Genomic DNA, 10,965 nt, shown 5'->3' on the forward strand with positions numbered 1-10,965 from the left:
TGCCAGAGCTAATACACATGCAATGAGGGAAACTAAATTAACTAAACGTGACAAGAAAATAAGAGTAAAAGATAAACAAGTCATGTACCTAACCTTACCTAATAGGTTCATTAAAAAAAATGCTCACATAACCAGGTCAATGCCTAAAAAAAAAACACCCTATATATATATGTTGATGCTGGTTTGTTAATCTGTCAAAACCCAACTACTGCCTATTAGCACTAATGGACCTGCACCGTACCTGTTTCTCAAGAGGTTTTTGGTGTAATTTTTTACAATTTAAACTCGATCATCCTTCTTCTTCTTTTTTTCTTTTTAAATTTTTTTTTTTTAATAAATGTAACCTTTTGGGTTGAACCAAAAGCATTTTATAGGTTTAATTATTTATGCGGTTCAATTGCAATGTTGGCGAGTAGATACTTTGAAGGATAATTTTTGTTTCAGCAAAAAATTAAAAAGTTACATTCATGTCATCCAAAAGAATATAGATGTAATTTTTTTATTATATTTAAAAAAAGAAGAAAAAGTCAAGTTTAATTAAATATAATATTATATTCATAAATAAGTTCGTAAATACGAAACTTTATATAAATATGTATAAATATATCTTATGATATATATATAAAAAATAAAAATAAAAAATTGTATTTGACCCTTCAAACTTTAATTTTCTACGCTTCACCCTTTCATTTCGCTGCATTGCACCATTCATTACAAAGGGCTTTTTTTAAAAAAATAATAATAAAATAAATAAATTTAAGTTATTTGTTAATATTTTTTTATTTTAAAACATGAAAAAAAAGCTTTAGGTAACAACCTCATTATTATTTTTTTTTTTTTTCTCTCGGAGGAGATACTGTAATCAACCAACTTTGTTCCACCCCTATTTATACTCTCCTATTTATATTTTCAAAAAAGAGAATTGCTAGAGTAATGTAATGCTAGAAGAGTAGTGTTATTTGGCAGATGAATGATGTGATAATGAAAATTAATTATTAAATTAACACTCGAAAAAAATGGTTAATTTTTACTCAAATGTCATTTCAATTGTATATCGGTCTATTAAATAACATTATTTATGCTAGAAAAAATCACATTTTTATCACGTCTCTTCGATCCTTTTTTTTGTTCCTTTAATTGAAATTGATAAAAAAAAATTTTTAACAATGTAAAATAATTAGAAAATAAAAACATAATTTTTATAATTACTCGAACTAATGCTAATATCACAACATGCGGGGTGAATTAGAATTTGAGATAAGGGGGACAAAACTAAAAAATGAAGATCTTTAAGGGCAAAAAATTAATTTTGAGGGGTTGAATTCATTAAAATAAAATTAATAAAAAAAAAAATTTAAGACAAATTTTAATTTTTTTTTTCCTAACATGTATGCCGTTTAGGGGTGGCAATTCGTGTTCGCGTATTGGATTCAATTCGTGTCGAGATATGAGTATAAAACTATATAAATCAACCTTAACCTAACTCAATTAATTAAACGGGTCTAATTTTTCGACCTTAATTTTTTTTTTTTTTTTATAATTTTAATTCATATCTAATTTACAAAAATTATCAGGTCTAATACTGTCTACCCCTGCCGAGCCATTTTGGCGGCTTGTAAACTGTAAACTGTAAAGGTAAAGCCATTTTTCCTCCTCTGTGAAGGCAGGCATTTATTCCGGGTGTGGGTAGCAGGCCCATAGCAGTAGTACTATCTGCAAGTCACTGGGCAGCGGCATTCAAGATCGACTATCTCTTTCCGGTGCACCTCTCTCTCGTACAACTAAAAACCTCAGAAAAAAGCGTTCCCTCTTGAGCCTAATTTGGACAAATGGCCGAGATTATGCGCAACTCTCTCGCTCTCGCCCACGCGTGACACTCCTTTCTCTTTTGGTACTTTCACACACACTCTCTCTCTCTCTCTCACATTTGACACAGTACAAGTGTGAGAGAAGTGCATGTCAAAAGTACCAAAATAGCCTTCACCATGACCACCACAGCGCCACCCACCAAGTCCAATGTGATTAAGAGTGATGGTAGATACGGTTTAATGGACATGGATGTATAACCATATGTCGTTGATGGTATAGATGACATAGATACATCCATCATCATATATGCATCAGATAACACACACCACCTGATCCCTTCTTGTCCACTTTGTCATGTCTCTGTCCGTATCTCGTCCCTTCTTTCTCATGCGTTGAATTTTCAACCATTTCCTACTCTTAGATTCTCTCTCTCTCTCTCTCTCTCTCTCCTATATATTTTTTTCATGCACTTCACAGATCGAGACCACCACAGGTTCGCAACCCATCTGTTAGCGAAGCCGGGGTCGTCTTGCAAGAAAAGAATCATTTAGTACCACACCCAACCGATTACTTTCTTTTTTATATTTTTAATTCCGCGCCAGTGGAATATTTTATTTGCTTTCCTTTTGTTTACATAATTATTTCTGATTCGCCTCTCTCTCTCTCTCTCTCTCTTATATCTCTCGTTGTATGTTCATTCTATAATGTGGGGGTGGGTGTTTCTTGTAATGGGTGCCTGAGAGAGTGGGCAAAAGGGCAGAGGAAGAAGCTACGGGAAAAGGAAAACAAGAAGGCGAAACTGTGTTATTTGTGGGCTTTTGAGTGATGAGAGAGGCTGAGAGGGAGGTTTGGTAAAGTGGTTGTCTCTGATTTTGAAGGCTCTAAGGCTCTGATGGATACCAAAGGACGACTTATTGCTGGTTCTCACAACAGGAATGAGTTTATTCTGATCAATGCTGATGAAATTGCCCGAGTAAGTCCTTTTGTTCATGATTTTCTCATTGCGTCTCTCAACTTCTCTGAAGAAAAGTGTGCTATTTTTACTTCTTTTACCGGTCTATTAGCTATTTGTCCACACCCTTCTGTGGAATTTGAAGCCAAGTGCTCGTTTTGGGACTTGCATGGGTCTGTTCCTGAAATAACATACATTGGCTTTTTCTTTCTAATTTCTGAACTTCTTCCCCTCTATTTTTGGCCGTTTTCTTCTGGGTAGGCGTTTCTTTTTTCTTTGTTCTTTTCGTTGTGATATTTTTTTCCCCCTCTCTGATCTTCTCTTTAAGCTACAATTACTGATCTGGGTAGGTTTCTTTTTCGTATTTTCGTGTATGTTTTGGAGTATTTTTCAGCCTCGTAAAACCTATCTCTGTATTTCTTTGGTTTGGAGAGAGAGGCAATACTGGAAAATGTTTACTTTCTTTTTCAATTTTTCCGGGAGGAACATGTTCATGTAATGCCCGGAGTGAAAAAAAGCGTTCACTTATTGATTCTTGTTCTTTCTCTTAGTTTCTAGACTTCAGAGCCGGTCAATGAAAACATTGCATGAAAGTTTTCAATTTTGTTTTCCCCCAGTGTATTAATATTGTTTTCACTAACTTTTTAGTGTTATTATTAGTCTCTCTCTTTCTTTCTTTCTTTTTATTTTTTATTTTTTTGTTGAAGCAGCTTAAATTTCTGTTGGGTACTTTTGAATTTCTGACTCATGATCTCGTGGAGATTAACAGTTAACATTGCTATGGCTATGGCGAGTCTCAGGTGACCTCCGTTAAAGAACTGAGCGGGCAGATTTGCCAGATCTGTGGGGATGAGATAGAGATTACAGTCAATGGCGAGCCATTTATTGCCTGCAACGAATGTGCCTTTCCGATGTGCAGACCTTGCTATGAGTATGAAAGAAGAGAAGGCAATCAGGCCTGCCCTCAGTGCAAAACCAGATTCAAGCGCATCAAAGGTGAGACTTTCCCATTTTTGGTTGACCTCGATCGGTTTTTCCAGTAATAATTTCGACTAACAATGCAAGCAATTCCAGGGTGTCCTAGAGTTGAAGGCGATGAAGAAGAGGATGATACCGATGATTTGGAGAACGAGTTTGATATTGGGAGCAACTCTCACCACCTTGCTGAGGCCATGCTCTCTGCTCGCCTTAATGTCGGCCGTGGTTTCCAAGCCACGATTGCCACACCCTCGGAGCTGGATTCTGCCTCTGTTGCTCCAGATATCCCTCTCCTGACCTATGGCGGCCATGAGGTGAAATTTTGATATAGCAATCTGATTGTTCTCTTTTTGTTCTTATCATTTTTATGATTCTTGCGTTTGATACTGATTGTTTATGGTTAAGGATGCTGGAATATCTTCTGACAAGCACGCTCTTATTATTCCCCCATTTATGAGTCGTGGAAACCGGGTCCATCCGATGCCGATTTCTGACTCTTCTGTGTCCAGTAAGTTTGGTAAATTTGAACAGCTGTGATAATTGTGAACGGTTTGCTGATGTTTATAGCTGTTGATGATGCAGGTCAACCCAGACCATTGGATCCTAAGAAAGACTTAGCTGTGTATGGGTATGGAACTGTTGCATGGAAGGAGCGAATGGAGGAGTGGAAAAAGAAGCAAAATGAAAAACTTCAGGTGGTTAAGCACCAAGGCGGAGACAGCGGTAGAAACCATGATGGAGATGAACCAGATGATCCTGATTTGCCCATGTAGGTGCATTTTTCATCCTCCTTTATAAAAAGTAATTGTATTGCTGGGTCTTGACTTTTTTATTTTATTCTTAAATAATGAAATTGGCATTTTAAACTGTAGTTCTTGATTTGTTTCATTAGTTGAACTGTTCATAGAATTGCAAAACCCAGGCCAAGAGTTTGATTGTTAATTGTAGTTCAAATGACACTTCCTCCCCTCCTAAGAGTTGGTGAAGGTGAGGTCATAGGTTTAAGACTCATTGGGTCAGCGTGCAACATCCAAATTTAAGAAATAAAATTTCTAATTACTATCCATCGGATATATTTTGTATAATCTGTTTCTTTCTAACTATCATCTTTACTTGGGTGTTTGAAGGCAGCTGTATTGGAAAGCAACTGGCCTCAAATCTGCGTTTAACTAAAATAAATACTCATGCCAAGCACTCAAATGATATACATATTGAAGAACAGTATTCATGTTTAAAGAGCAATATCTTTACAACTAGAACAATCACTAGTTGCTTGAGAACGCTGATTTTTAGTTGTTTAAGATTTTCATTTATGGTTAAAAGAGATGGGAGCTTGCGTTCAAGAATAAAGGCAAATAAGAATGATAATCAATCTCTCAACTTATCCTTGTTTCTCTTCAACTGCAAAGTTCAAGAGCTATTTGAGAAAACATAGAGATCTGGTTAAACCATTCAATACATCAAGAAAGTTTTCAGCTTAAAAGATTGAAAATGTAAATGACAGATGTAATTTGCTGGTGTAATATGATGATATCATCGCCATAGTAAGAATAAAAAGCTAAAATGATTTATTAGACTTATTATGACCATTGCATTCATTAAGTAATGCTCTGGACCGGCTGTACAAAATCACAAATAGGCGATGGCAACCAGCCATGCATGTTGACAAAGTATGTAAACAAAAATGAGACCCAGTTTGGTGGTAGTTTGGGACCAATGCTATTTTCATGTCTGCAACTCAGAAATTTTTTTTTAATAATGCATGGGCCATTGCCGAGTTTGAGAAGTTGCCCCTTGACTCGATATCTGATATCTTAAACCTGGTCATGAGTTACAAAATCGATAAACTAAGAAGGGAGTTTACCTTTGCACAAAATATGCTATTTTGCACGTTAATAATTGTGGTTTTAAGGGCTTGAACATTATTGTTGGTGTCCACAAATATATCCATGGTGGACCATTGCCACATGTTACACTTGCGTTGTGATTCTTTCTTTTAAGGCATCATTACTCAATACCACAATTTTTCTTTTATTTTCTTATTTAACAAGTCTAATAATGTTTGATCCTGTTATATGATTATGCATTTTTAAAAATGGAATAAACACTGAAGAAAGAACCCATTTGTTTTAATTTCACGTTCAACAAGATTTTATATCCTTTAGTTTTTGTTAAAACTATGTTCAACAAGCTTGGTATTGCTAGCAGTTGTACCTATCTTAATGTGTAGTTGCCAATGATCTTTGGGCACATGATGTACTAAATTCTGACATGGATTGGGATTGCACAAGACAATTATTTACATGTATGGCATTGGGGCTCAACTCAATGTGTCTTTGTGCATATTCCTCGTATATGAATGCCTAACCATTGTTTTTCGTTGTTTTGGGGAGGTGGGGGTGAGGGATCATGTGAAGTTCTTCATTAATTTTGCGGAAATATATCTACCATGTTATCAATGAAGGAAAATATCTCTGGCTTGGATGCATAACAAAAATTGTAGTTGGCTTTACATATATCTGCTTAACGTACATAGTAGATACCATCCTCACATATATAATTAAATATAAGAGTAAGTGTCCTGACTTATGTTTCAAGTTTATTTGCCTAGTATGCTGATTATTAACAGTTACGGTATCCTAGAGTTTGCTGTCAGGAGGGATCTGTTTTTCTTGTCAAAGTACAGTAATCAGCAATCATTATGTTAAGCTAATTAGGAATAAATAGTTAAGCTTATTAGCTATATCAACAATTTCCTTTCTTCCATAACAAGATTTAGGCTTACTATCGTTAATACTCTTTTACAGGATGGATGAAGGCAGGCAGCCACTTTGGAGGAAGTTAGCAATTCCTTCAAGCAAGATAAATCCATACAGAATGATAATTCTTCTCCGAATTGTGATTCTTGGCTTATTTTTCCAGTATAGAATTACCCATCCAGTCAATGATGCATATGGATTGTGGTTAACATCAGTGATTTGTGAAATATGGTTTGCTGTGTCTTGGATATTTGATCAGTTCCCCAAATGGTGCCCAATTGTACGAGAAACATACCTCGATCGTTTGTCACTGAGGTAATTTTTTGTGTGTTGCATATGTGTTTGCGATTCTCAGTTTTAGCTAACATGCTGTAATATTTCTCTCAGATATGAGAAGGAAGGGAAGCCGTCTGAATTAGCTGATATAGACATATTTGTGAGTACGGTAGATCCGATGAAAGAACCTCCACTTATCACTGCAAATACGGTTTTGTCCATCCTCGCTGTAGATTATCCAGTTGACAAAGTTGCATGCTATGTCTCGGATGATGGTGCAGCCATGCTTACCTTTGAAGCCCTCTCTGAGACATCTGAGTTTGCAAGAAAGTGGGTCCCATTCAGCAAGAAGTTCAACATTGAGCCACGGGCCCCCGAATGGTATTTTGCCAAGAAGATTGACTATTTGAAAGACAAAGTAGATCCAGCATTTGTAAGAGAACGGCGTGCAATGAAGGTATTCTCTTCTCCCTTTTTTCTTTGCTTCCTTTTCTTGATAGTGTCTGGCATTTCAGTTTCTCATGAATCGATAGTCATGCCTGTAAGAAAATAGTGGTGCCAATTTTGAATAAAATATGGCAGGCAGAGAGCCATTTTTGGCCTTCAGTGAAAAATGATAATTTTTTTCTGTAATGATTCATCTCATGTTTAATAAGGAATGATTACCTTTACTGAGAACATGGCCATTGTCACTTGTTGGTACAGAGGGACTATGAAGAGTTCAAAGTCCGGATTAATGGGTTGGTAGCCATGTCACAAAAAGTTCCTGAGGAGGGTTGGACAATGCAGGATGGGACTCCATGGCCTGGGAATATTGTCAGGGATCATCCTGGAATGATCCAGGTGAGGTTTTCTGAATGCGGTCATGCATCTCCTGGTCCATATGAATCTGGGCAGTTAAAATATGATGATTTTAATCTTAATGGTCTTATCCAGGTCTTCCTTGGTCAAAATGGTGTTCGTGATGTTGAAGGAAATGAACTACCTCGCCTGATTTATGTATCCCGTGAGAAGAGACCAGGATTTGATCACCACAAGAAGGCTGGGGCCATGAATGCTCTGGTAGGTCTCTCTCTCTCTTTGTTCTATCAACTAGTGTTCTCAGCAATTTTCTTGCGTCGCGCTATTTCTCTAACGGTTTGTAAATGTTCTGGCTGATTAATCAAGATGCGAGTCTCAGCAATCATCTCAAATGCTCCTTACCTCCTGAATGTCGATTGTGATCACTATATAAACAACAGTAAGGCGCTTCGTGAAGCCATGTGCTTCATGATGGACCCCACATCTGGAAAGAAAATCTGTTATGTACAATTTCCTCAAAGATTTGATGGGATTGACCGTCATGATAGATACTCGAATCGCAATGTTGTATTTTTTGATGTAAGTAAAGGATCTTGGTTGTGTTGTTATATTACACAAACAAAGACATACGGATTTATCCATTTACAATTGTTTATTTTATGCAAGTACTAATTCTTTTCATACAATATAGATCAATATGAAAGGATTAGATGGGATCCAAGGACCAATATATGTCGGGACTGGATGTGTCTTCAGGAGGCAGGCACTCTATGGATATGATGCCCCCATCAAGAAGAAACCCCCTGGGAAAACATGTAATTGTTGGCCAAAATGGTGCTGCTGCTGTTTTGGATCTAGAAAGAAGAACAAGAAAAAGAAGTCAAATGAAAAAAAGATTAAAAACAAGGAGGCTTCAAGTCAGATACATGCACTAGAAAATATTGAGGAGGGAATCGAAGGTATGGAGTGGCTTCAATTAGTGTGCATGCATTTGCAGTTATTTTTTTAACATTCTAATTTTTTTAAAAAAATAAAAATAAAAAATTCCCGAATGAGGTGCAAAATTTGTAATTCACCTTATAACCCCAAAAAAGAACTTACTTTTTTTATCCTGAAAATTTATACTTAAAACTTTTAACTTGACCCAAGTTTGAAATGTTTCAGGATTTGTCTCTTGTCAATCATCATAGATTGGATTAAACTTAGATCATTTATGTTTCTCCTGGAACTTCCATTGCAGGAATAGATAATGAAAAATCTTCCCTAATGCCCCAAATAAAATTTGAGAAAAAATTTGGCCAGTCTCCAGTTTTCATGGCTTCAACACTTATGGAAGATGGTGGAGTTCCAAAAGGAGCAAGTTCTGCATCACTCTTGAAGGAAGCAATCCATGTCATTAGCTGTGGTTATGAAGATAAAACAGAATGGGGGAAAGAGGTATGGTGCAACTGTTTCATAATTAACAAAGTTGTTTTCTGCAATCTCTTTCTTTAGCAAGGTATGACAATTTATATTGTCATGTGGCTAAATTACATTTATCTTTCAGGTTGGGTGGATATATGGCTCAGTTACAGAGGATATACTAACAGGATTCAAAATGCACTGTCATGGCTGGCGATCAGTGTATTGCATACCGAAAATGCCGGCATTTAAGGGCTCAGCTCCTATAAACCTCTCAGATCGTCTACACCAGGTCCTGCGATGGGCCTTGGGATCTGTTGAGATTTTCTTCAGTAAGCATTGTCCAATATGGTATGGATATGGGTGTGGCTTGAAACCACTGGAGCGTTTTTCTTATATAAATTCGGTTGTTTATCCTTTGACATCAATTCCTTTGCTTGCTTACTGTACCTTGCCGGCTATCTGTCTCCTTACTGGGAAGTTCATCGTCCCCGAGGTAATCATAAGTGCTTTTGATTCCCAAATATATGGGATATATTCAAACTTAAAATTGTTCTCCTAGGTCCCACTTTTGTTTAGACATACTTTGTAAATTCCAAGTTTAAAATCTACAATCTACAAGGCATTCAGCTCATGCTAGGAATTTTCTTTTCTCTCTTTTGGAACAGATCAGCAACTATGCGAGTCTCATATTCATTGCCCTCTTCATATCCATAGCTGCAACTAGTATCCTTGAGATGCAGTGGGGACATGTTGGCATACATGACTGGTGGAGGAATGAACAATTCTGGGTAATTGGCGGCGTCTCATCACACCTGTTTGCTCTCTTCCAGGGTCTGCTTAAGGTTTTGGCAGGGGTTGATACAAACTTCACTGTTACATCCAAAGCTGCTGATGACGGGGGTTTTTCTGAGCTCTACCTCTTCAAATGGACATCTTTGTTGATCCCCCCCTTGTCCTTGCTGATCATAAACATAATTGGAGTTATAGTCGGGGTCTCAGACGCCATCAATAACGGTTATGATTCATGGGGTCCGCTCTTCGGTAGGCTGTTTTTCGCCCTCTGGGTCATTGTTCATCTTTACCCATTCCTTAAGGGAATGATGGGGAAACAGGACAAGGTTCCCACTATTGTTGTTGTCTGGTCAATCCTTCTAGCATCAATTTTCTCTCTTCTATGGGTCCGAATCAACCCGTTTGTGGCAAAAGGCGGTCTTGTATTAGAACTTTGTGGTTTGGATTGTGACTAAGATACACAGCACAGAAGGTTGAAGTTGAGTTCTATTATGTAGCATAAGTGGGCTGAGTTTTTTGGTCAAAAGTGAATAGATCGCTTGGGCAGCTGTGGTTTGTTAACGAGGATTATCTTGTGGTAAAGCAAAGCTGCAGTGGGCAAATCCTGTTCATGTGCATGTAGATACAGAGGACAGGATCTGACTCTGATATTTGTTCAGCATAGATTCTTTTTTTTATACGTGGGATTTTATAGGTCGGAAGGGTTGATTGTGTTCAGATGATCAGATTGTAATCCCAAGAGAAGATAAAAAGAAAAGGTGAGTTTGATTCATGATTTGTATTCCCTCCTCAACAAGGGACTTCGTATAAAAGTGTCATCGTCAGTAAAATGTTTGTCCTTCAATTCACCACGCAGAACTATGATTAGATTTATTGGTGTAATTTTTAATTGTTAATAAAAATCCCAGCATTCTAGTACTTTTGAAATAATCCAAAATGCTTCCTTATTTAAACTGTGGGATTACCAGTGAATTGTAAATGTTTTTCTTAGTAAAGTTTGGTGTTCATTTCATTGTTCTGATTTGTACGAAAATTGAGCGGAAGCGATGGAAACCCATCTTAGCCCACTTTTAGAGGTTACAGCTTAGTTGGGTTATTTTATTTTATTTTTATATAGATATATTTTTAAAAAATTCTTAATAATATTAGTAAAATGTTCCTAATTTTGAAAAATAGGCACTTCTTTTGTATCCT

At 36.7% G+C, this 10,965-nt stretch overlaps 1 protein-coding gene across 2 annotated transcripts; it reads left to right on the top strand.

The window, feature by feature from the left end:
• The first annotated feature begins 2,289 nt into the window (after nucleotides 1-2,289).
• On the top strand, nucleotides 2,290-10,689 carry LOC133867501 (cellulose synthase A catalytic subunit 2 [UDP-forming]-like). 2 transcript variants are annotated; one of them, XM_062304299.1, is made up of 14 exons: nucleotides 2,290-2,782; nucleotides 3,562-3,757; nucleotides 3,836-4,053; nucleotides 4,145-4,247; nucleotides 4,322-4,508; nucleotides 6,547-6,813; nucleotides 6,886-7,231; nucleotides 7,480-7,617; nucleotides 7,711-7,836; nucleotides 7,942-8,154; nucleotides 8,267-8,534; nucleotides 8,816-9,012; nucleotides 9,122-9,472; nucleotides 9,645-10,689. In XM_062304299.1, the coding sequence occupies exons 1-14, from the start codon at nucleotides 2,702-2,704 to the stop codon at nucleotides 10,224-10,226; spliced, it is 3,273 nt and encodes a 1,090-aa protein (XP_062160283.1). In that variant the 5' UTR covers nucleotides 2,290-2,701; the 3' UTR covers nucleotides 10,227-10,689. The 2 variants fall into 2 exon arrangements, with proteins under 2 accessions (XP_062160283.1, XP_062160285.1); XM_062304301.1 differs by having other exon boundaries at nucleotides 2,291-2,782; nucleotides 3,531-3,757.
• The last annotated feature ends 276 nt before the right edge of the window (nucleotides 10,690-10,965 follow it).

Source organism: Alnus glutinosa, chromosome 4 (genome assembly GCF_958979055.1).
Source record: "Alnus glutinosa chromosome 4, dhAlnGlut1.1, whole genome shotgun sequence".
NCBI classification, from domain to species: Eukaryota; Viridiplantae; Streptophyta; class Magnoliopsida; order Fagales; family Betulaceae; genus Alnus; species Alnus glutinosa.